This window comes from Pimephales promelas, chromosome 9, assembly GCF_988280905.1.
Source record: "Pimephales promelas chromosome 9, fPimPro1.hap1.1, whole genome shotgun sequence".
Lineage (NCBI taxonomy): Eukaryota > Metazoa > Chordata > Actinopteri > Cypriniformes > Leuciscidae > Pimephales > Pimephales promelas.
Window position 1 is genome coordinate 23,826,817 of NC_142777.1, and position 27,180 is coordinate 23,853,996.

Here is a 27,180-nt window from a genome sequence, read left to right on the forward strand (position 1 = left end):
TTTTGTTCATTGTTAGTTCATGTTAGTCAATGCAGTAGGTAATCTTAACATACGAGACCTTATTGTAAAGTGTTCATTCTCCATTTCACCTAAATGGCTTTGGAGATGATTGGCTTTCGGGTCTCATTTTCCTAGTTTTAACAATAATAGACCAGCAAAAACAACTTGACTTGACTTATCTAATATACATTTCAAACATTATTTAAGACAAGTAATACAATTAAAATAAAGAAACAACTGATCAATGTCCAAAATAAATAAAACTGAAAAGTTCAGGTACAGAAATTGTAACCAAATGTATAATAACACTGCATAGTTTTCTTTTCATTAATAAAATAGCCCTTATAAAGTCACAAAGGTTAACTCAAGATCAGTGAGTGATTTTCTTTTTCTTTTGTTCTTTGATTAACGTTAATGTTTATTAGACTTTATTAGACTTCAAAATGGTTTGAAATTACATTAAAACATGCACACAAGAATCAATATTCGGAATTGTACTTTTATAACAAGTAGGCTATCTGATTCCTGATCTTAAGTATACAATCCCAAAATTGGAATCAATTTTGGATTCCCAACCCTAGAGATGATGCTCTATGATTTACAGCTCAGCATGTGCCTCCACCCATGACAATGGTCCCCTTGTCTTCCTGCCTATACCTGTCTGTGCCTCTTTCTACCTACTGTGTCTCTTCTCTCCAACCTTGCTGAAGCTAATGGGAAACTCATCAACTGTAATTAATGTGCTGTTTTGACTGAATGAAAGATGGAGTGAGAGTGTAGTGAGAGAAGAGGAAGTGATTAGTCCCCTCAGGGCCCTACACGGCCCTCCACTGAGCAACCAGATGGTCTTTTGTGGAGTGAGTAACCGCACGAAATCAAAGGAGTGACAACAAAGAAATTATGGATATGTTGATAATAGTTAAATAAATCAATAAAGTTTCCTCAAAAGTGAGACTCATTGGCACTCCCACTTAAGTACTTATCTTCTGTAGTCTATTAGGGCATAATTAATTATTCCCAAGCATGAATAAAAATAAATAATGAAAACATCATCAACACAGTCCTACCCATTCACGCTCATCATATCACTAACTAAATGTGAAAGAGTCATAAAAACTACTTTTTATTAATTAACATGTTATTATTAAACACTTTTTATTCTGGCTAATCATCAACGATATGAGTCATTTATATCAAACCGACCATTGCTTTTTTTTTTTTTTCAATCAAATAATTGATAAAAAAGGGGAAAATATTAATATTTGTATTATTTATATTTAATTTTGGCATCTAATCATTTGTAAATATTAGTAAAGTGGCATTTCTACTTTAATTTGAAAAAGTACAACCTGCTGATATATAAGAAATTGAATATAATACCTATGTAAAAATGAACTGTAAAAATGCTTTTGAGGCACCTGTGTTTGTGTTACCAAGTGATAAAATTCCTCCACTTACACTCCATCGCATCTCTGCGATCAGTGTACATTATTTCTACTCTCACATTATGAGTTCAGTTCTTGCTTCCTGTTAAACCTCCAAACTTGATTTAAACAGACAGAAAAAATGTTGTCAGCATGTCTTTGTTTCTATCTCTTTAAGGCTGTGCCTCTCCTTTAGCTGCTTTCATTAACCTACTAACCTCTCTGAAAAATGCCTAATGATGCAGGAGCCCTCCAGGTATAAGCGAGAGAATATTAACTCCTCCAATTCAAGCTTAACCTCTTTGAGATATTTTAATCTACACTGCTTTAGATGTAACTTTTATCTGACATGAGCCAATTTGGAAATTACAAAGTAAAAACCCTGTATTAATCACAGCTTGTAGAATACAGTATTTATTCTAAATCAATATAGATGGTCCATTTTCCAGTCTGGGGTTGTTGACGTGCAGTAGGCTAATTCCTGACACCTTATCTTGATCTTGGAACAACAGTCCCTAATACTGCCACTGTCCTTTCATCTGTAGGAGAATATCTCCCCAGCAACTATCGCATGGGCTTAATGATTGGACGGGCATACGTTGCCATAGTTACGTGAAGCTCCCATCCTGCTCAGTCTTCCTCCTCCAGCGGCTGACGACTGAGAGGGGCTCCACACTGACCCTTTTATCAACCCCATCACAACTGCTTTACAATAAACAACTATATCATTTTGATGTTTAGAGCACCTGACAGTCAGGGTTCTGTCACCTCTGTCTAGTTCTTGGTTTTGTGACAGAGCCCTGACACTCCTGTTTTGTCTTGCCTGTGCCTTGTTCATGTGCTTTCATGTCATGTTTTGTCTTGTGCTGTGTTGCATGCACCTTGTGTTTATTACTGGCAGCAGGCTTTCATGTTGTCATGTGGCTTATTAGTGTTCTCATTAACTGTATGTTCATATCTTGTTTTCTTGGGGCACATGGCTGGTGATTGTGTTTACTGGGGGCTGTTTCATAAAAGCCGCTTAGAAAAGCGGGGATTAAAGTCCAAAACCTGACTTGAATGAGCCGAGTTAAACATCCGCGCTTAAATTGGTTCCATAACAGTAAGTTGAGGATCATATGATCTTACTAATTTGAGTCAGGTTTAAATAGTCTAGATAATTGCGCGTGCACGCCATTCTCTAAAAGTCCTGAAAAGTCGAGCATGGGTCAGTCGATTTACTGTGGGCTACCATGGCAACAAAAGGAAAAGATAGAGCAGCGATGTTCACGGAAACATATAACGTTAATGAAGAATTTAAAGATGTCATCACCAAAAAAGTCAATACAGCGGCAATAAATAAAGAAAGAGAGAAAGTTTGGCAGGAAATTGCTGATCGTCTCAATGCGTAAGTAGCGGTGTAAACTATTTAAAATACTTCAACATTTAATGTGTGTCACAATACATTGCAAAATTTGTGTGTGAATAACAGTAGGCTAACGTTAATTGCTTTCACACAGCAGCAACTTAAGTGAAGGAAAAAGAATGGTAAGTAAATCTTATGGTATATGTAATCAATGCTAGCTTGAAGTTCAGGGTTTTTTTTTTTGTTTTTTGTTTTTTAATTATTTTCTTTATTGAAGCGACCAAAAAGAAGACATTGTAGGCCTAAGTACATCATAGCAGTAATGTCATGTGGTACTTGTGCTATTGTAATGGTGCATTTTGGTAAAAAAAAAAAAAAAAAAAAAAAAATGTTCTATCAAGATTCTGTATGCTTTATGGATCCACCAGACATCATGTTGCCTGTGAGTATAAGACCTTTTAAATCAGTTATGTAAGCTAATGAGTTTAACTGAGTTTGAGAAGGCCCATCAGTTGAGGAGGATGAGGAGACTGTCTGTATGTTCAAGGAGGGGGTACTCCATCCATGCTATACTGTATTGAATATTAAAAAGTGTACTTGTGTGATAAAATGATCATAATGTGTTTTCAGGATGCTGACACTGTTCTAGAGTTCTGTTCTAGAGTATTAAGAAATTAAAACAATGTGACAAGAGTAATGAAAAAACTTAAATGTTGCTACATAACCCAGAAAACATAAAAGGAGAGTATAAACGATACTGCCTTAAATAAATGGAAGCAACTGATATCGACATCGAGTATAAAAAACTAAAGATGAGGAAGTTGGAGCTGGAAATTCAACAGCTACAGAAAAATGCAAGTAGAACTACCTTTTTTTTAAAGAAAAAAAAAAAACATTATCTTTTTGATCATTCACAACATTTATTTGTGTGTTTTCACCCCTAACAGGCAGATTCACTCTGAATAAAGACAAATCACATTAAATACTTTGACTTCTGTGTGTTTGTTCAACTAAGGAGAAAGTTGAGGGGCCAGTGGAAAATTTTAAAGGCTACACAGTCATGGTTTAGACCATATTAAACATAATAATTATTTGTATATGTGTGGGCTTGGTAATCTACAAATATATGCAATCCCATCTCTTGAGAACCTATATTGTTCATACAGGTACTGTAGCTGTCATTTAATGCCAATGGGTCTGACCTGTCTCTGAAAGTTCTCTCTCTTTGAAATGCCCTCCGCAAGAGATCCCTCATCCAACACCTCATCTATGAAAGGACACGCCATGGTTAAGTTTGGAAACGAGTTCAGCTCCCTATTTATATACTTCATTAATTACCAAACTCATTAAACAAACTCACCAATTAAATACACAATTTTTGAACATTTCTTAGTGCATTTATACCATATAATTTCTTACATTTATTAGTAAAGTACATTTCCTTATTTATTTTTTAAAAAAAGTTGCATTAATAGTGGTTAAGTAAAATAAAATGACATCAAAATACCAGCAGGTGAGTATAAATTGTATGCTCGTTAAGCCTGAACTCAGACTTAGCCTGACAGTTAGCCTGCCCCGGACCAGGCTAGTTTCCCAGCATAAGTTTCCAGGGTAACTGAGTTTGAACTATTTTAAGTTTGCGTTATGAAACAGAATTCACTGACAATAAGTTTGACTAAACAAAATAAGCCTGCTTATTTTCTAATCTTGTTTTATGGAACAACCCTCTGGCCATGTGCTCATGTGTTCGTCAAGTTTGGTGGATTGTCATGTGTTTTGTGCCATGTGCTGTCTTGTCATTGTCTAGCCCCTCCCATCTTGTTACCTGATTATTATTTCATTTGCCCCATCTGTCCTCCCTCGTTATCTGCCTTGTTTGCTCCCTATTAATCCTCCCTGTGTTTTCAGTCCTGTGCTGGATTGTTGTTTAATGTTACCTCTTGTGTCATGTTAAGGCTTCTCCTCTAGATTAAAAAAGACCAAAGAGTTATTAAACTGTTGGTTACAACCAATAAATCCTTATTTTTAAGGAATTGGTTTAACAGGGATATTAATTATCTTATATGTTTGATATTTATGAAAATATTTTAACATAATATGAACAATGAATGCAAATCCATTGTTTTCCTGAGGATTTTAAAGAATTTAATTCTGTCATAAAAGATATTTCCCCTACTCTGATTCATCTTATCAAAAGTCATATTCAATTTAACTCCACATGAATGCATCCAAAATTCATTTTAAATGGCATTGAATTGATTAATAAAAAATGCAATAATAAACATATTTGTACAATATTTCAAATACAAAATAAAATAGCACCTAGAGAGCACCTTGGAACTCTGTTATTGATAATATTAATTGGAAAACTGCCAAATAAAGCTAAATATTGCATTAATAAAACCAAAGAAATACATTTTAAAATTTTGCATACCAAAAATATTTAAATTCATCCCCAACTTAAAAGGTGAAACTACTCATTACATGCAAAGTGAGACATTTCAATTTTCATGATTATGGCTTACAGCTATAAAAACCTTTTCACAATATTTAAAATTTGAATTTAGGCTTTTCATAAGCCATAATCATAAAAATTATAACAAAAAAAAAAGGCTTGAAATATCTAACTTTGCATGTAATGAGTCTACAGTATATTATATATTAGTTGGGGATGAATTTAAATATTTTTGCTTATGGATATAACATTTTGCCAACAGTATAAATAAATTAACAATGTATTTAAGACCTTTGTTAACATTGTTTTCATAATATACAATAATATCCTTTAAAGTTACTAAATTAAAGATAAATTCTGCCAATTCCTTCCAGAGAGTTTGGATAATTTTACATTAAAAAAACAAACAAGTTTTTGTGAGACAAATGAGAACACCTCTTTCCCACTTTTACAAATGGAACATAAATCGTCAATATCAGAGTATCTAGCAATTAATGATTTAAGAATAATTGGTATGCAAAATTTTGCCGAGGCAGCTCAGAGAAGGCTCACTTGGGGTTTGCAAATGGATCTCTTGGCGGGGTTGGAGATGGGCTCTGCCTTATCTCGTCCTTTACCCGAGGGATCCATTGCCTTTACCCGAGGGATCCGTAGCTCCACGCTGGCCGAGACGAATTTGGTTTGCGGACCTAATTCATCTCCTTGACGGCCCTTCTTTCAAGATACCTGTCAGGAGAGACCTTCTGTCTCAGGCAGGGGGCACAATATTTGGTAAAGCTTCCGTTTACAGTCCAGTTACCCATGTAAATACTATGTACTTATTTTAGTAACTACAATTACTGGGTAATAACTAGTACTAACCCTGAACCTACCCCTAAACCTACCCCTGTTCCATGTACTTACCTTATATTAGCCAGTACTTTCTAGGTAAGTACACTGTAAGTATACTGTAAGTACTGTACTGTAAAAGGAAGCGTTACCCAATATTTCACCCCCGACCGGAGATTTGGAACCTATGGATTTGGCCTCTGAGGGGGGCCAACTTTTAGAGAGTGGTCTATCGACTGAGGTGGTTAAAACCATTCTTAGCTCCAGAGCTCCAGCCATAAGGAAATTATATACACTTAAGAGGAAAGTTTTCATGTTTTGGTGTCACCAGCATCAGCGAGATCCAGTTAACTCTTCAGTCAACACAGTACTTGAGTTTCTCCAGTATCATTTCACATCAGGTTTATGTCCTTCTACCTTAAAGGTTTACGTGGCGGCCATTGCGGCTTTCCATGTCCCTGTAGGTATTACATCTTTGGGTTGAGACCTCTTGATTATTTGTTTTCTTCATCGCTCCTTGAGACTGAAGCCTGCAGTTCGAACTAGGGTGCCGGCATGGGATCTGGCGATAGTTTTGGAAGGCTTGTCTGGAGCTCGGAGAGTTGGAGACCTTCAGGCTCTTTCGGTGTCTCCCACCTGTTTGGAATTTGCACCGGGTATGGTTAAGGCGTTCTAATACCCTAAGTAGGGTTACGTCCCTAAGGTGCCAACCAATATTCCAAGGCCTATTGTACTGCAGGCATTCTGTCCTCCTTCGTTTACATCTTTGGACTGTATCTCTTGTGTCTACTGCGGGCACTGGACACTAATGTCCACAAAGCTACACTGTGGAGAAGATCTGATCAGTTGTTTGTTTGTTTTGGTTCACCTAAGAAAGGTCTTCCTACTTCTAAAAAAAACAATCAGTAAGTGGATAGTCGAGGCTATTTCTCTTGCATATGAGTCCTCTGGCCAGCCGTGCCCTTTAGTGGTCAGAGCTCACTCTACCCAAACTATGGCGGCCTCTAAAGCCCTCTTATCAGGTGTTTCCCTTCAGGAGGTTTGGGATGCTGCAGGTTGATCCCTTTTATATCTTCCTGGTCATGACGTCACCCACCCGTGGCGCTTCATTCATTCCATTTGACTAGTTGACAGTAGACTCAGTCACGCAAAGGCGTTCCCAAAGCGTCGATGCATCGTCTTGTTCCCTTCTCAGGAACTAGGTGAGACTTTTCTTTTTTATTTATTTATTTTTTTTTGCTTTTTTTCCCCCTCAGGGTAATTTGTGGGTTTGTTTTTTCCTCTCTTCGGAGAGTTCAAGAATTTTTAGTTTTTTCTGACTGGCTTATATAGGAATGCATAGGAAGTAACAGAATCTCCATATGCCTTATTACACAGCCTATTAACTCTCAGCTTAAAAAAGGCATCTGTTTTGACAGACAACTTAATGACCTGCCACTCCTGTTCAGAAGAAGCAGTGCTGAGCAGCATTATTTGATTAGTAAAGTAAACCGATTGTTTGTGAGTTACAGCTCTGACAAGAACTTGTTGACTATGACAAAACTACAGAAGTCAAAGTATATTGCAGTACAATATCATTTATTTAACTGAAAATTTCAACTTGCAGATGGGGGCCATTTGCTAAAGTATTTATTAGGTATGCCCTTTGACTATTTTCATTTTATGGCCATTATTTCATAAATGATTGATATTAAAATTCTATATTCAAACAATTTAAACCAATCATTAAATGCTAAAAGTAAATTTAGTCATCCCAACATTATAATGTACAATATGAAAAATTATTTTTCTTTCAAGATTACATTTAAAAATTATTCAAGTTTTTAAATATTTACTTGCTGAAAATGGGGAAGTGCACTTCTTTCATTAAAACTCTCGGCATGGTAATGGATATGGTAATGCTAATTTATTTGGTCTTGGCGGAATAGATCTGCTATGCTGCTGCTGCACACTCAGAGCAAGTACAGAGATTTACTACTGCCAATACATTCACAGACATGCTGCTGTGAGTATGTAAGACATGCTGCACAACATATATGAAATAACTCCCCATAGCAGATCTTTACAGGTGGAGCTGAGGAGGAGGGTTTCTGAAAGTGCGCTGCAGACTGCTAACAGCAAACAAAGGCAAACATTTAAATGCTGAAGCAGCAAGCTCACTAACAAATTGAGTCTGCGCCATCTAGAGTTTCATGACCGAACTTTGTATATATCCAATAAATAAATATTCAGATATACAGATACAAAATATATATAATAATAAATTACTGATAATATACACTTTAGTCCAAGTCATTAGGTTTCTAAACCTGTTGTCTAGAGGTTGAATTGTCATCAGTAATTTTCTGTTAAAACATTGGCCATTTCAGATGGAATTTCTCCCTCTTGGAATTCTGGGTCCTACTTTGCCATTTTGAGATAATGTGCACACGGGCCTCAGAACAATGTCCTTATCACACACAAGAGCAATAGAGAGGCAAAGAAGCACAAGAGGGGTAGATCACCCAAAACTCAAATGTCTGTCATCATTTTATGTATTATGAAGAATGAGACATTTCTTAAAATATCTTCTATAGTCTCACGACATGAGGGTGAGTACATGAATGAACTTTCATTTTAAGCCTGCCAGTTTATGGATGGTGCTCATAGCTGTGAGTCACCCACTACAGAGGCTCATCTGTAGGTGAGCTGGTCTGGATATTTATTGCTCCGTGACATTGCACTCAGACATCCTGTCAAGCATTCAGCTCAAATAACCCACGCTTCTAGTTAAAAAGCGACTTAAAGAGAGACCAGAAAATTTGATCATATATGCTTGAAGATAAACATTCTCTCTGCGTTTGTCATGCTGTTTTCACAATTAATAATTCACTTTTAAACAGATTAAAATAGTAAGTTGGGACTAATTATTCATTTAAATCCATAGACATACAAATACATTTTAATTCCTTAAATGTATTTAAATCCTTTAGTCTATAGCCCATTAAATTATAAGGTTTATGAATAATATTATTAGGTTTATGAATTAGGTTTATTAATAATAATATAGTACTATACACAAGTAATTTTAATAAAGCAATACATACCAAAAAAGAGATACTCTAACAAATATTTTAACAAACAGTAAAACAAGGAGCATTTAAAAGTGATTGCATCTTTTTTGTGAAATTACCTGCTTACTTGTGCTGCCCTTCTTCATGAATACCACTTGTTTTGATATTTTGTTCTGCAATGCAATGACATTCAAACTTTTCAAAGGACTGTCCAAATACATTTTGGGGCCACTGAATGTCTCTATGATATAAATAGTTGCACAGCTGTGTTCATTATCTGTTTGCATTCATGTAGGAGAGAGAGAAGAGCCAACTAGAAAGCTAGAAAGGAGTCAGGAGGTCAGAACAAGTGTGTGACTTCCATCCCCCGCACAGCCCTGTAAGTTTTCAATCTGACTTTTATTTGAATAGCGGAAATAAATGCACAACCAAATAGAGATTTAATGAGTTTTTAGTGCCTGCATTTCTAGCAATAACCCCAAAATTGGAATGCAGAAACAAACTAAATTTGGCCTTGCATGAACATGTGTGCATGCATGAATGTGCATGTGTGTGTTTGAAAGGATGTGTGTACACAATGAGGAAGGATGAAATAAAGCAAAAGAACAAACCTTTAGAGATCTATACACACACACACACAGACACACACACACACACACACATTATGTTATTGTTGGAAACTGTGTCCGATTGTGGCAAAAAAAAAAAAAGCCTACATATTTTAAAAGATTAGAGACAACCCTTTTAGACCATGTGCCGGGCGTGACCATTTTTCCTGTCATTAAACTAGCAAAAGTGGATTCAGATACGCACTAAGTGCACACCTTGCGCCCTGTGCTTTAGACCATGAGCTAAGATCGTTAAAATATGGCCCTTTATGTCTATGGACATGTGTTTTATACACAGCAAGTGAGTACCAGTAATATGCTTGGCTGCCTCACCTTTACACAAACTGATCATCGGTGTGTCCTTGAAAACAGCTGGTTGAGTCATACAGTACATGTGTGTACACTACAGCATCCGCCTCATCTCATCGCAAAAGCCTGTGTAAACTCCCAATGAAAACGTTTCCACTGCCTCAGCTTCATGACCTTGGCCCACAAGCTTATTCCTGTGTGCTTGCTGTTTCAATGAACTATAATTCCAAATGTATCTCCTTTTCTTAATCTTATCCTGTTTGTCAAGGCATGTCGTCAAGTAAAGCCAACCAATGTAATCTACTTTATTGTAGCTCAAACCAAATGATTCCATTACAAATTATTGATTTTAGACCGATTACCAAGTCTGTCATGGATTCCAACAGCACGCATTTTGAAATTAAACTAAAACTCGGATAAAGCTAACATAAGCTCATTGGAAAAATGTGCCCCTAACTACATTTTTGCAAAACCCCCAAAAATTACCTGTCTACAATATACGGCTGTTTCCAGCTGAAATGAACACTAAAGTGGCAGCAAAACACAGACAACTTGTATTCCCTCCTATTCACACACATTATGATTACAGGGGCAGATTATCAATTAATAAAGAATTATTTTTTTGGGTGGTTCCTTGCACAATAGAATATTATGATATCAAAACACTTTTACCATTTAGAACTACCACATATACAATGCATTTAGAGTATGTGGTACAGTACTTTATTTTCATGTTTGGGCAACATAAAATAAATAAATAAAAATAAAATACCCACCCCACCCTAGGGAGAGAAGACATACCACACAAATGGGCAATCAGTACTAAACACATGATCCAGTTTGTTTGTTAAAGAAAAATAATTTCTTTACAGATGTAATAACCAACACTCTAAAAAATGGTGCTAAATAGCACTAAAAGTGGTTCATTGGCTTGTAATCATAGAGGAACCACTTTCAGTGCCACTTATCTTTGTCATATGGTGCTATGTAGAACCATAAGAGGTGCCATAGAGCACGTTAACCACCACAGAGAACCACTGAAGAATCAAAACTGGGCTTAACAGGTTCTTTAAATGGTGGTGGTGCTATATAGCACCATGACCACCGCAAGAAAAAAAAAAAAAAAAGCTGAAGAACCTTTTTTTAGAGTGTAACCATTTTGTCCAACCACATTTTAACAGTAGGGACTTAGGTGTTCTTCCAAAACTTGAGTATGAGTTTCTTTGCAATAAGAAGTCCATAAGACAACAAATGTTGTTGAGATTTTTGAAAAGTATAATGCTATCTGAGAATCTGAATATCATCACAAGTGGATTAGGTTCTAATTCAACATGTAATATTTCTGATAGAATTTGAGAAACATTAGTCTAGAATGGAGTGAATTTAGAGCAAAGAGCATAACTATGTAAGTTAGTGTTTTATTATTTTTTTTTAATAAAACACAGACTCTGGAGGCAAATAAAACATTATGGACATACTAATCATCCATGTTTGGTTTTTGGCCATAACAAAAGGGATGAAAGCAGATTGTCACCTGTTTATGAACACCGGCAACTGTGACTCCAATGTGACCCTGCTGACCTGTGACAGCACATGCTGAGTGAGCAGAGAGAGTCCTGTGAAATACCCCACAAATGTTGCCCCTTTATCTAATTATCTTGGCCTCAAAGCCCCACGGCTCATCAGCACACTCCGTTCTCCCAACCAAACAAAACACAGCATGCACAGAAGCCGAACCATCAGCCACTGGATTGTAATGTAAACAAGCCATTCTGCAACAATGACAAGCCATTGTTCCATGCTGGAGAGAGATATGAGCTGTTGAAACAGCAGTTGGACTTCCTACACTCATAGTGCACGGCTAACACTCACGCCAACAATAATTTATAATGCAAATCATGAGATAAGGTGTGGTATTGAATTAGAGGTGACATACATTATTGCTCAAGGCAATTTTCATGGAAGATAAGTAGCCCTTGGAGAGCGGGCGAATTTAAGTTGGAGAAAGCAAAATATTGTTGTTATTATTGAGTAACTTCATGTGCTCCAAGGCAAATCGTGATGTCATAATGGAGGGATGGAAGGAGGTTATCATTCTCTTTCAACTCAGTCTCTCCCACCCCGTCTCCTTATATGAGCCCCCCTCTTCCCTACCAACTATGCCCTAGGGTTTGCAATGGGAGGCAGCTATTGGCTAATGGTTTGATAGTGTAGCTGAGAATAACCACCAACCACGGGCAGGGTGCCCCTCCACACCGTTACCACAGCAACCCCATAAATGCAACACAGGGACCATGTGGAAACACCGGTTTGAGTGTAAACAAGGAAACGTACAGTAGCACATACTTTATAAAAGCTCATTAAAACGAAATGAGTCCATCACCCGAGGGTCTTACTTCCATATTTTTGAATCTAACAATTTAAAGGTGAGAGTTCCTGGTCACATCATTCATGTTCATATTATATTTTAATTTCTTGACGTCACTGATAATTGAGGGCAACGCTATGGGGCATCACTGAGTTAAGATCTTGACGACGTGAGGCTAGAGGATCTCATTATCCAACAGGTCCCTACTTCAGACAGCCCCAGGAGCACAGCCAGCATCATTAAATCAGAAATCCACTGCTTCTAACCACTGATGCCAAACTGCTATAGGTCAGAAGCAGAGAGTGCTGCTTTAGTTCTTAATGAAGTGTTATTACCGAATAGAATCTATTGGAAACTGTAGGCGATATCTGGAACAAATCCCAGCCAATATGCAAGCATTTCCTATCATTAAAAGATGGCTCTGAGAGGTAACCAATGCATTATGGCCAAAGACTTGACTCTTACCTTGGCAGGTGAAGCATTTGATGTGGAAGTGGACATGTTGCACTCGTACCACCTCTCCTTTGCACAACTCCCGGCAGCGAAAGCAGTGGATTGGTCCAGAGCTCCGTTCACTGTTGCACGAGCTTTGTTGATAAGGTACTAGTGGGGAAAAGACAAAAAGGCAATAAGTAACGGACATTAGAAGACCATATTGTTATTGGCTGATATTAGACTTTATAATGTTGTGATGCTTAAATTGACTATTGGTTTTAATTTACAATAAAAATGTACAATGCTTTATTTAGTCTCTAAATAAATCATTATAAATGCTAAAACAAAGTAGTATAGTATTTTAACATTTACCATTATACAAAAATAATTATAGCCTTATTCTTCTATATATGGTTCTATATGAAGCATGGGTTCTTTACTCAACTCCAAAGAACCTTTTATGGTAAAAAAAAAAGGTTCTATAATGACAAGAAAGAACCCTTTTGGCACAACGGTTCTTTATAGGCTATAATTCATTCTTATATTACATTATTCTGCAAAATGTTGTACAAAGTTGTAATTAAATTATTGTTTATTATACTGTTGTAGTAACTTAATATCACATTTTAATCATGCTGATTTTTGGAGGAGAAAAACTGAAATGGCACTCTTCGTGTGATATTGATTAACTACATAAAATGATATAAATGTATTCATTTTCTAACCCCCATATCTTGAATTTTGTGATCATTCACATGCATTCAAAAAATACATTTTAGGGTCTTGATGTGTGTCAATAATATAAAATATTAATCCAGAAAGGACAAAACAAATGATAATGAATGAAACCAAAAGTTCTATATAGAACCCTTTAGGGGTTCTAAATACGTATCACCGTAAGATACTAAATACGTAAGAACCTTTTCTTCTAAGAGTGTACCCTCAAATGCTGTATTTGTGATTGTTTTTATAATAGGTCTAAGGGTTACATAAATAAATTCCTTTGCTTTCTCTCTCTCTTTCTCTGTAATGGCTGGATGTTTTGTGCTGATTGTCCTCTTCATAACAGGCATTCAAACACTTAGCCAGTGAATAAATCAATTATTGTGCAATCACTGTAGCAACTGTTGTTCTTGCTTTAGTCTAAAAGGATTTAACTGGGGAAAAATGTCAAAAACAGCAAGGGCACATGCCCTACTACCCTGATCTCCATTGTATCAGCTACAATGCTGGCAACAGGGCAGGCCTGTGATCAGATTTATCTGAGAAAGAGAGCCATGTGACAGCCAGGAACAAGCATTCCAAAACTAACTGGCCTGGTAAAGCACATTAGAATCTATGTGTTAATGAGGGTTTTATGTGCATCTTGGATAAGACAAATGTAATCAGCAAGCATGAAGTGTTAAAGTCAGGAAGTGATACTGATCAGAAAACATATTTTTCAACACTAAATCATGCTTATCAACGTGCCCTCACCTGAACCTGAATTATTAAGGATGCACCAATATTACAATTCTAGCCAACATAAATAAGTCAATAAATATTTTACACGTTATAGCAGATAAACGATAAATAGCTGGCACTGAAGACAACTACAATCAAGTGAAATTAAAAGAAGTGAAAATAGGCACTTAGGAACTTAATAAATTAGACATAGTGAATAGAATACAAAAATTGATATTCAATTTGAAATTGTCACACGCCTGTCCTGTCTTGTGTCACACATGGGTGTTTTGTTATTTTGGGCCATGTCTGTATGAAAAGTACATACATATAGCATATTGATAAACTGGTCAAGCATCTGGGGGCTTTAAAGAGCATTTTCACTGCAACAAACAATGTTTTGTATTAGAACATCCCTTCGCATATTTTCAGTCTATTGGAATAGAGAGTTTCATTGACTTTTCTTCATCCACAGCTGAAGAACAATGATCCATTAATGCTGTTATGCCTCCTCCAGTGGCTCAATCTCACACTGATAATATTGTGAGCACTTATTCCTTTGGCAGAGCAACACGCAGCCTGGCCGACTTCCAGAGCTGTTTTCTGAATTTTGTGTGTGGCCCTCAGCTCTGCGAGCCAGCGGTCTTTTGTCAGTGAAGAGTGCAGTAAAGTCGTGACGCTGTTAAAAGCAGATAACAGCCACAAAAGAGCAAATAAGAGATGTTTTGCAATATCACAAAACCAGAAGCATTTATGGTAATGTGAGAGCTATTTTCCCCAAAGCATTGTTAGACTGTGAGTTCCCCATAAGCTTTCACATACAATAACACTCAAATAAACAGAGGTGACAGCTCAAAAGAGAATAAACTTCATGACGTTAAAAGACAGCATGTCTTTCAGGGATCATTAATCTCTCATTGGGTGTTACTGTGCTGGAACCCCACTTGCAAGAGGGGCCTATGGATGGGTGGGTGTAAACAAAAGGCTGTGTAATCCCTGCTATACCACATGCACAGATCAGGGGAGGACATGCACAAAGGATTAAAGTTTTTAATGGCTCCTACATTAGATACCTTTCATTCATGCTTTAGTACAAAGTATTCCTGTAATAGAGGTTAAAATCTATATCCAAATTAAATTCAGGTTTTAAAGGGACAATGTGTACGTTTTTTATGTATTTTATTATCTAAAATCAATATTTTTATTCATAAGTATGTCCTCAATGGTGTATAAATACCTCTGCTAATTATCCCACTTATCATCGTAAATGAATAATTTATTATCTTTATATAGATGGGACGGGTAGGTCCACGGAGGCTTCCATGTAGTTCCGCCATCTTGCTAAACTATAATAGCAGAGAGGGACAAAAAGTACCAGGCCAACACATTTCCACAACACGTTTTAGTTTAGAGCCAGCGTGACGTAACTGAAAGAAGCAGAAACGGAAGAGCAGAGCAGTGAGAGGCGCTTGTCACTGTCCCGTCAAGTTTCCACAGTCAGTAATTCATACTGTAACATTCGTTTCTTCGTTGTGTCAAGTTGCAGTTTGTTTGAAATAACAAATTTGTTCACCTCGACGAAGTGCTATTAGAAGACATCCTGTCATAGCTTTTTGGTACATAACGGTTACCGTAGATACAGCACGCATTTGATAAAGCAAGGTGCTGGAGAGCACAATTCGTTTGAATACAAAATACTATTTCACCACAAGATGGGAGAAATTCCTACACAATGTCCCTTTAAGAAGGAAACTGTCTATTATTGATCCTGACTTGACAGTCTTCTCAGTTAAAATAAAAACAACAAATCCCAAAACCCCAAAATAGGTCACTCTGTGCTGTCTTACAGTTTCAATGGTTTAAACATGTTGCCACAAACTCCTCTCGGTTTGCACCAAGAAAAAAAAAAAAAAACTCTCTCTCTCAATAAAAAGATACATACTTCATACTTCATACTTCAGATAATCCTGAATGTACAAAAAGGTAGATTCAAAGAAGCCTATTTCTTCAGAGAAACTTTAGAGCACTGATATTGAGCAATATATAGCAAAAGGGGCCGGTTACATCCGGTGCAAGGTGTAAGGTGATAACCACAGGACCTTAGGGGCCACTGCTATTTCTGCCCTCAGCAGAGGAGTCTCCTACGGATTATAGTCACAGAGGATTTTGGGAGAGTGGAGGTGACAAGGCTGCTCTCAATTCCTCCATAGGCAGGCAGAAGAGAGGTGTAAACAAGACCGTGTGGCCAGACAGAGTCCACTTATCCTTCACAGAGTGAAGACCTTTAAATCCAGTGATAGAATTAATGGCTAAGTAACACTCCTGTTTCCATAGTAGAGCCAGAACTCTTACTTGCGACAAGAATAATTCTGACCAGTTCTAATTGTGTTTTTGGTAGTTGTTAACAGCATAGTTTACTTAAAATAACAAATGAATAAATGTACAACAAATAATATATTCATTCCACATATCTAAAACAAATCTGATATTTTTATCATTTACTGTGATAAATTTGGCTGCAAAATCTGATGGGATGAATATATATATATATATATATATATATATATATATATATATGGCTTAACAAATAGGGTATTTATATTATGCAAAAGTTTGGGGTCGGACTCAGTAAGATTTTTTTTTATATTTTTTAAAGTCTTGGTGCTGCATTTATTTGATCACTAATATTAAAAACAATAATATTGAGAAATATTACTGAAATATAATATATATATATTTTTTTTTTTTATTTTAAAGTATTTTACATTTTATTTTATTTTTTTTATTTTATGGCAAAGCTGAATTTTCAACTCCAGTCTTGATTTGCTGCTAAAAAAAACAAAACAAAAAAAAAACATTTCTTATTATTGTCAATGTTTAAACCAGTTATACAGCTTAACAATTTATGAAAACTGTGATCCTGATGTTATATACGTATATATATATATATATATATATATATATATATATATATATATATATATATGTATGTGATTTACTGACCCCTAACTTTTGAAAAATACACTATATCTTTATAAGCCATTATTTAACATTATTTAAGTTTGCATTTTCAGCCCCCCAAACTGGAGTTGTCGTGAATCCTGTAAATGCTTGGCCAAAGCGCATACAAAGTTTTTTTTTTTTTTTTATTAGTTGAAAACAGTGTATTATAAACGGCCCCTTAGAGAATTCAAAAACCTGTTTGCAGTACAGTATGGGCATCTGGAGAACCTGACTAAATTTGATATATGAGTACTGCTACATTCAAGCCAATGCTGCTGTAGCGACAGGAGCTAAACTGACCCTGTCAGAAAAATTATCACTCAAACCAGCCAAACACAAGGTCAGACAGAATGAGGTCTGAGGGCCTCAAGGACTTGCTCCGGCCTTCAATCTGCTCTCAGGGTTACTAACGATTTGAGATTTTAACTAAGTTAAGAGAAATGTTGGGTCAGGGTCACTGGATGAACATACCTAGTGTCACTCTATGAGTTATCTCCTTCATGACTTCTAAAGTAGATGATTCCTTGGATTATTTAATGGAGAGCAGCAAAAGCCTTTAGTCAGCTGCAATTTACCATTGCTCATTGAGTAGAGACAGACAACACTGTACAGAAAACCAAATATTCTGGATTTTAAACTTGGCCCATTAACAGAGCTAGCCAAAATCACTCTGATAGGAACTGGGCTAACTGGACAGTAGAGAACATAAATAACAAAGAAGAGCACAAAATCTATTTAAGAAAATGCCATCCTTAGCAGTTTATAATGTATGCAAATATCTGTTTGTCAAAGCCAAGTTCTCTTACAAGAGGTTCTCTCGTATTACATAAGTTTAGCTTACGCTACGGGAAAGAATAATCTTCACGAGATATTGAAGCCAAAAATTATCCTTTATTTTTGTATTCATTGTCAACGCAGTGCCGCAGCTAGCAAACCCCGAGTAGGCTGTCTAGTGTGCTCTTTGATTTCCCTGTGGCAACTGCAGCAGCCTACCAGTGAGCCCGACATGACGTAACATCCAATAAAAGGGTGCTCGTGCCATCAACACGTCATATCCTACCAGAATGGGCGTGGCTTAGCATCTATAAACAGGGCCCGGAGGCTGAATTTCTGATTTTCCCTCGAGCCTCGCCCTCGCCTTCGACAGCTAGATGGCGCTCAAAGTCTGCCCTACCGTCTAAAGCCTGCAAGACCACGTCTGCTCTTTTCGAGAAAGACCCAGACCCAGCTGCCATTAAGGACCTGAGAAGCACGACATATCTCTCCTTTCGTGCAACCAAGTCTGCACCACGGACTGCCCCCCTTGAGCCCACACAGTGTGGCGATCAGAACCCGGTGACCATTCTGCCTCTTGTTGTACATATAAAAGCAGGGGAAGCTATCCCAGGGTTATCAGAATGGGTGCTACGCACAGTAAGGCAAGGCTATGCATTACAGTTCACTCGCCATCCCCCACACTTTCATGCCTGGCCACGACGACAGTGAATGCGGAGGTAGCTAGCACATGTGACATCTACTCCGATCAGAAATAGCAAAGCTGCTGTGCTAAGAGGCCATAGAACCGGTTCTGCCTTCCCTAGCGAGTCAGGCTTTTACAGCTATTATTTTCTCGTACCCAAGAAGGGCGGAGCTCTCAGACCTATATTGGATCTGAGGCATTTGAACAAAGCTCTCTTAAAAAGACTGTTCAAAATGCTTACGACTAGACAACTCCTCACGCACATTCGCCCGATGGACTCTCGATCTGAAAGAAGCCCTTTTTCAGATTCAGATAATACCCCATCACAGGCCATTCTGGAGATTAGCCTTCGACGGTCAGGCTTATCAAAATACTGTCCTGCCATTCGGCCTGTCCTTTACAGCCCTTTACATTCACGAAGTGCATGGACACGGCTCTCGCCCTCTTGAGAACTCAGAACATGCGGATTTTGAACTATCTGGACGATTGGATGATTTTGGCACAGTCGGAAACAGAGACAATGTCTCATAGAGCTGCGCTCCTCAGTCATCTGGAAAGAAGCCTGGGTCTCACGGTCAACTGGACCAAGAGTCAATTTCCTTTTTAGGAATACAACTAGACTCTGTGGCCATGACGGCTCGCTTATCAACACAGCGCACGCGACTGGCCATCTGGCTGATCTTTCCAGAAGGGTAGCACCGCTCCTCTGAAGACATTCCAGAGGAGACTGGTCTGCATTGCTTCAGCTGCTGTGGTACTTCAGCTGGGTTTGCTGCGCATGCGTCCTTTGCAACGCTGGCTGGCCGCTTGTGTGTCTCACTGAGCTTGGAAGTCCAGCTGCGAGCGGATCAGAGTGACTCAACCCTGGTTAGCGGCCGATTGGTACCAGCAGGGAGTGATTTTGGGGATGACTGTCTGATACCGAAAGGTCATCTCGACAGAAGCATCCAACTCGCGTTGGGGCGCTCTCTTCGAGGGCAGACTGGCCTCTGGCCTGTGGTCAGACCAGGAGAAACTCCTCCATATATACTGTCGAGAACGCGCTGAAACAGGGAATTGCGCCACTCAGTGCTCCTCATAACCCCAAGTTGGGAGAACCAAACTTGGTTACCGGAGCTGACGTGCCTGTGACAGACCCGTGGCCAATTCCGGTGAGGCCAGATCTCCTCTCTCAGACTTGCGGCTCGATCTGGCATCCCCATCCAGAGCAGTGGTCTCTGCATGTATGGTTGATCAATGGATACCTGTTGCCCTGCCAGACGCAGTAATGAACACAATCACACAGTCTAGAGCTCCTTCTACCATGTAACAATCTGATATGAGCAGGTCCCAGGTCTCACATAGTCTCCCTGTCCACTTAAAGCCCCCCTTTTGTTGTCCTCTGAAAAAAAAAAAAAAAAAAAAAACATTCCCCCGACAGCTGACGTGGATTTAATCAGATAACTCTCATCAGCTGCGAACTGACAGTCAGCTGATCTAGCCCGCGACAACATAAGCACAGTCACGACACGTGGTACAAATGACAGATACAATGGAGCACTGCATTCATCATAATGGAGATACAACTTGATTCTCCTATCATGCTAATAGTTACAATATTATACATGAAGAAAAATCTGTGGTGATGCCACAACCAGAAGGCTCTATGCGTCTAAATGGTCTGTATTCTCCAAATGGTGCGCTGACAAAAACCTGGGGTTTCACGGTTGTTCAGTTAACTTCAAGAGCTGCTGGATGAGGGAAGGTCCCCTTCCATGCTCAAAGTATATCTGGCAGCTGTTGCAGCATTCTCAGAATCGATGCACAGCCAAAGACACAAAGACACCTACATCTTGGATGCCCTTGAGGTAAGCTAAAACATACCAAAAATTAATTTCAAAGTGAACTATTTGAGTTTCAGTGATATGTCAGTTGGCATTCGTGCACAGGCTAGGACTTAGCTTTTTCAGTTGAGTTGTACTGTATCAGGTTATGTGCTATGCTTATACATTGACCGGTGACGCCGCTCTGTATTCCCTGTGAGTGCTTATGTACATGCGCTTATTCCCGCTTATCTGGGATCCCCGGGCTTCTCTGGGACACATGAAGTGGATGCTGGTGTTAAGAGAACCTCTCGTAAGAGAATGAATCTTTTACCTAACGTAACCTTGGTTCTCTCTAGATGACAGAACGAGTATTGCGTAACCAAGGTTACGTTAGGTAACCAAATCGTTTCTAATTAAGTAGCAGTTTCTTTTCCATTGCCCAGCAAACACAGAACGTTCCCCTAACGTTCCCCAATGGTCCCATGAGGTTATTTGTTTGGGAACCAAACAAGAACGTTATAGGAACGTTCCATGTAGGTTATTTTTCGGTTCCATTTTTATAATGTACGCAGAATGTTCCGGGAACGTTCCCTTAACCTTAAGGGAAAGTTATAGGAACGTTCTGGGAACCAAAAACTAACGTTCACAGAACCTAAATTTGTTTTCTGGGTATAATAGCAATGCAACAGAATCCAGTCAGCACTTTCAGACACTATAGGTAGTACTCTTTCCCTGTTAAAAATAAAAAATAATTAAACAAACAAAAAAACAACACTTTCAATAACATGCCTTGCAGATGTTGTAATGGACTGACAGTGAAATTACACTCTGTCTGTGTCCATCTACTGGCTTTCATATTTACATAGTCCTATAGAAAGAGCTCCATCAAACATATTGGCCTCTATATGTAAAGGGAAATGCTTAGAGAATGACATCTTTAAAAAGGATCTGCAAGAAAATAACTCCCCCTTGACAAGTGTTAATATGGATGGTGTTTCTCGTTTTTTTCCCCACTAGTGCTGCTAAATCATAACGTTGGGCTACAGGAATGACAAATGGGTGCTGAAGCTGAGCCGGACTGCACTCCAGATGGAATGAGAGTGTGTTTATGGTGCCATAGTGGGTCTATGTCAGAGTAGCATCAGGAGTAGCATCAAGACAGATGCATAGTGCATACAATTTTATCAGGAGAGCCTCCATCATAACAGGGCAATTTTTAAGTTTGTAGCCTCCACTTTACAAAATACTTTTTAAAAGAACCCTTTTTAAAATAAAAACTTTTCCCCATTTTAATAACCTTTTGTGTGAAAAGGTTATTCATGGAACACTATATTCCAATTAAAAACCTTTATATTGAAGAGTGTACTACGGGCTACCAAGCAAGTCGATCCTGTATATAATTTATAAAGCAATTTCTGTGATTAATAGAGGGCTTTGCCATAATGACAGCAATACTTTCTTTTATAAGCATGATAACACATAAACGCATTCTATATGTTAATATCATGACAGTTAAATAAATTGCTTTTGTTTGTTCCTAATATTGATTCATGCTCATTTTATAGTTCATTATTTGTTTTTGTTTTTTAAGATGGCTGTAAAGGCTAAAAAGGACGCTGTAGTTACAGATAACTGTTGGTGTTTATGAGGTCTGAACACTGAAGGGCGAGCCGGGTTCCACTTCATTGCTCTCCACAGGGCAGGCATGACAGGGCAGTGGTGACAGAGGCACTTCTGTAAAAGTGTGCTAGCATGTGATTGATGTGAGGGATGCTGAGTCGCGAATGCTGACACAGGAGGAGCAGGGTAGGACAACTTCAGGAACCTTAGGCTGGACTCACAGTCACATCCATTGGCAGATTGTTACATCACTTAAATAATATTCATGAGCCAGGATTTCATGTACCCCCACTCTCCTTTTCTAATCCTTCCCTACGCCCTTCCTAATAAACAATGTCACTATCTATCACTTGCTAATCTTTAAGGCACAGAAATCTATAATATTCACTATACTGAAGGCAGGAGAATCAAACAGGAGAACAAAGAGAAATAAAGACAGAAAGCACAGGGAATGGAGAACAGATTGAGGGAGCATTCCGCTACTCACTTGTCTGTCTGTTTTCTCAGTGGTGCAGAAAATAGAGGGCAGTTGATAATGGCAGTTGACCATACGAAACATAGGGAGCAGCAAATGAAGAGAGACCAAGTGACCTCGGTGTAATTGCTCGGCATTTTCACTGACTTAAGGCTATCATGCCCAATGTAGTGTTCAGCACGCTATTGTGCATGGTTACTGCTCCATTCAAATGCCATGTGTCTGCATGAGTGGCTAAATCAGGTAAGGTTGAGACTTTGTGTCAGTAGGGACTTTCTACAAAGATGTCTATATGCAAAGTTAATGTTCGATTATGTCATGAGCTTTATATGTTCTACAAAACACTCTAGGTATCTTGGACCAGGCATGTCGGTTCATTTATCGGTAGCTCTCCAGCTAACCCTTTTTTGCCATGGGACACAGCTCGGCCACTGCACTCATTCCCTTGCCATCTGTCTGCATTTTAAAACACTCGCTCCCCATACGAGAACTCGCATGTAGCAGCCTCATCCCCAGCTGACAAGCAAAATGCTTTGAAAGAATGAATAAGGCAAGCTCAATTAGCTGATGTGACATTGTTTTATCAGAGTGAGCTGGTGCTGTGAGCTGTGTGTCCTGAACTAAGGGGTGGATTAGTTCAGAGAGTGGGACACATGTCGAAAAGCTCGTCTGTCCGCTCATCAGCTGAGAATGCAATTTAACAGCTTGCTGCAAGAATGCAAACCATTTCTAATCGGAGAACAGCAAGGCATTTGCCAAGTACGCACAAACAAACAGGAAAACAGCTCAGTTTTTACAGTTCTGTTGAACTTTTCTCATGAAAGGATCATTATTTATGAGACGTAACGGTTATGCTCTTGCAGCATCAGCTGACTCACTGAAGCACAAGCCTCAAAGGAGAGCGGGTCACCAACATAATATTGCACTGGCCACCTCTCTGTTTTTATTCTCTGTTGGTGTGTGTCTTTTTATCTAACAGATTTATACAGCATGTAAGAAATAATGATTTCATTAATGCTTTAATGATTGGATGAGAGAGCTAAATGGATGCAACCAAGCATATCTGAGTGGCACCGAACTGGACAAGTTTTCATAACATCCTTTCACAAGACATTTGATCTCCAAATTGGCATTTTGCGTCAGGATAAGCTTTTTTCAGTTCAGTTTAGCTTGTGCAAAACGGTCAGACATCTAGTTGAAATAACTTCTGGACAAATTATTTGATGACAAAAGTCAGTTTTGAAGGAATAACAGTCCTACTTATCAATCCTGAGCACAAGACTCGTTTTTAACTCTGAATAATAATAAAAATTATTATTATTATTTGTATTGTTATTGATAAAATAGCATTATAAGAAGAAAAAATAAATAATTATTACTAATAGCCTATTATTATCTTTTTATATTAGGCTATTTATTACAATTATTATTATTATTTCAAATACATGATTCATTTAGAATGTCTTTGGGACATGCCAGAGCAAGAGGTCAAACGCTTAAATAAGACAAACTGCTCTAATTTTACAAGGTCAAGATAAAGTTTATTTATTTGACCTTAAATTTAGATTTCTATCTACTTCGGTTATTTTTGCATTAGTATATCATTCATCTTTTCATTTAGACCAAGCTAACAATGGCAAGAATTTACTCACCACTCGTGCTCATGATGCTGAAACAATAATCCAAGAGTAAATTTTAATATCCAGACAACAGCAGTCGCCTATTGTTCAACCGATAAAATCCAGTTATTGAGCCTCAGCTTGTAGTCGAACCGTTAGAGTGGGATAAAAACTCGAGGAATAATTAATACAAATTGTAAAGCTCCCAATGGGGTGCAGTGATCGATTGGTTAATAATTGGAACGGTGGGCTTAAAGTACTGCACCCCGTGAGTACAGGGCGGACGACCGACCTGAAATAAAGCGGAATGTTGCCTAGTCACATTCCATGATCTGCTGCCGTTTCTCGAATATAGCCTGAGATAGTGCTGAGCAGTGTAGCGTACAGTGGACGAGGCGCTGTCACTGTACTCTCGCGCTCGCATCTATGGAAGCGCGCGCCGGGGTGACGTCAGGCAAGCGAGAGCAGAGCAGCGTGTTTCCTCGCACCCATCTAATGCAAGCGCGCGCAGCTCTGTTAAACAGATTTGTTGATTGTAATGGCAGCACTCTGTTTTTGTAGCTTGCAGCGAAATTGAGGTGTGTGAGGTCATGCAGGGGAAAGTTGAAGTGCAGGGTGGGTTTTCAGATTACGGCATACTGTATATTGATGTATAGCGCCCTCTTATGCAGAGTTAGAAAAACACAATGTAAATAGGCTAAAGTAGACAAACTGGATTAATTTAGTAACCTATACCTGCCAACAAAAGCTTCTTACTGTGACAATAATTATCCCGTTTGGAACCTAATTATGTTCCAGAGAAAGACATATGACCACGCTATAAATGTAGTAACTATTGACAATATCTTTTCAATTGGGCTATGTATTTTCTACTGGGCAATAATAATGAAATTATTATTTGAAGAGTTCAGATGCAAAAGCCTCTAAATGCCATTTGAAATTTTCTTCTTTAATGATGATTTTTAACAAACTTGTATATTTAAGTTCAGTAATTTCACTTAAATAACAATTAATAGGTAATTATCATTGCCATTTAAGTGAAATCACTAAACTTAAATATACAAGCTTGATAAAAATTATCATTCTAGAAGAAAATTTCAAATGTCACTTAGAGGGTTTTGCATCTGAACTCTTCATTTATTTTTGTATGTGTATTTATTTATTTTTTAGAGCCAACACAAAAACAGACTCCCTGATAAATATTTACTGGTGACTTACTGTTTTATAAATAAACAAATAAAATAAAGATGTGTTTTTAGTTTATTTGCATTTGTTATTAAAGTCATTTCAAATCAAGGTCAGTCAAAAGGATAGTTCACTTTGAAATTAATTTTTGGTAGCCATGTTTTAGCTTACCTCAAGGGCATCCAAGATGTAAGTGTCTTTGTTTCCGCGGTAGTTTCAATTTTGTGAAGTGCTAATATCGGATCTTTTCAACAAAATTTGAATGGAAGGACAACTACCGTTATCCTGGAAACAAGCTATAGTAATCACAAACCAGAGAAAGATTCTGCAAAGCTGGAAATTATAGGCCAATAGCTCTTGCGTCTCTAACGTCTTTAAAGTAATGGGGAAAGAAAATGATTATTAATCGACTTTATTACGTGTTAGAAAGCAAAGGATTAACAGCTCCTTATCAGTATTCGCCCAGGTAGATCCACCTTAGATGCACTAATAAGATTAGAAACTGATGTTAAAAAGGCTAGCAATGAAAGAGGTGTTAGTGGCAGTACTTTGACATTGAAAAAAGCATATGATGTGTAGATTCCTATTAAAGTTGCAAAGAATTGGAATTGAAGGAAGATTTTATAATTGGGTTTTAAGTTTCTAATTTAGATGTTCGATTCAAGTCAAGGTAGGCAATTCATTATCTCAGATGGTGAATACAGAACACCACAAGGAAGTGCCATAAATCCTGCATTATTTAACATAAGATAAATGATATACTGTATGAAGGAATTCATCCAGGAATTAAAACAGCATTATATGCAGATGATGGAGCAATGTGCAGGGGAAGAAATGTTAAATATATAGTGAAAAAAATAAAAGAAGCAATTGAGAATGTAGAGAATTGGTCTGTGGAATGGGGATTCAGATTCTTGATTTCCAAAACACATTGCCAGTTTTTTACTAAAAAGAGGATTTAAGAAAATATTTAACTTTATTTATATAAACAGCCACTACACATTTTAAATATGTTATGGTTTGACTCCAAATTAACTTGGAAAATTCATGTCAAATATATTGAAGAGAAATGCAGCAAAGTACAAAATCTAATGAGATATGTAGTAGTCAAGAATGTGGGAGTGATATACAATCTATGATCAACATATTGTGTTCTCTTACAATCCGTTTGGATTATTTATGCATTATATATAGATCTGCATCAACTAGTCTGCTAAAAATGTTAGATTTAATTCAAGCACGAGCTTTGAGATGTATCACAGTAGCTCCAATCTCAGCAATGCAAGTGGAAACAGGAGAGTCAGAAATAAGACGTCAAAATGTTGTTCTGTTGTCAAAATGTAAAAAATTCTGTTGCTTATTGGATCAATTTACTAGGGCATAAACACAGGAACATTTTGCAAAAGCAATAATCGAGTGGAGTTAGGAAACAAAAAACTTAACATGAACAGGATTTGCATGGAATGCAAAGGAATGGGCTACAGAAATGTCGCTAAATAATCTATTATTTTCATCAACGACTTCCATTTCTCCAAAACCACCCTGTTTTTTTAGTCAACCGGAAGTTGATTTCCAAATTCATGAGAGTGTTAAAAAAGGACAAATTGCTATTAAAAGGTATAGAATTGAATATATCAGAACAGTTTATTATGCATTTCTTCCAATATACACTGATGGATCAAGAAATCCTGAGGTCGTACTGGATCAGCATTTTATGTTCTAGAATTTAAAATAGGAAAATATGGG

The 27,180-nt window shown here is 37.7% G+C and overlaps 1 protein-coding gene across 1 annotated transcript in view; it reads right to left on the reverse strand.

Annotated features, from left to right (window-relative positions):
- The window catches only part of ablim3 (actin binding LIM protein family, member 3), a 61,556-nt gene extending 36,703 nt beyond the window's left edge, over nucleotides 1-24,853 (reverse strand). Inside the window, exons 1-2 of the mRNA XM_039664562.2 lie at nucleotides 24,283-24,853; nucleotides 12,856-12,993 (exon numbers count right to left, since the gene is read on the reverse strand). Of these exons, the coding sequence (XP_039520496.2) occupies nucleotides 12,856-12,993; nucleotides 24,283-24,295 (151 nt within the window). The 5' untranslated portion in view covers nucleotides 24,296-24,853. The remainder of the gene's footprint in view (nucleotides 1-12,855; nucleotides 12,994-24,282) is intronic.
- Nucleotides 24,854-27,180: the final 2,327 nt, after the last annotated feature.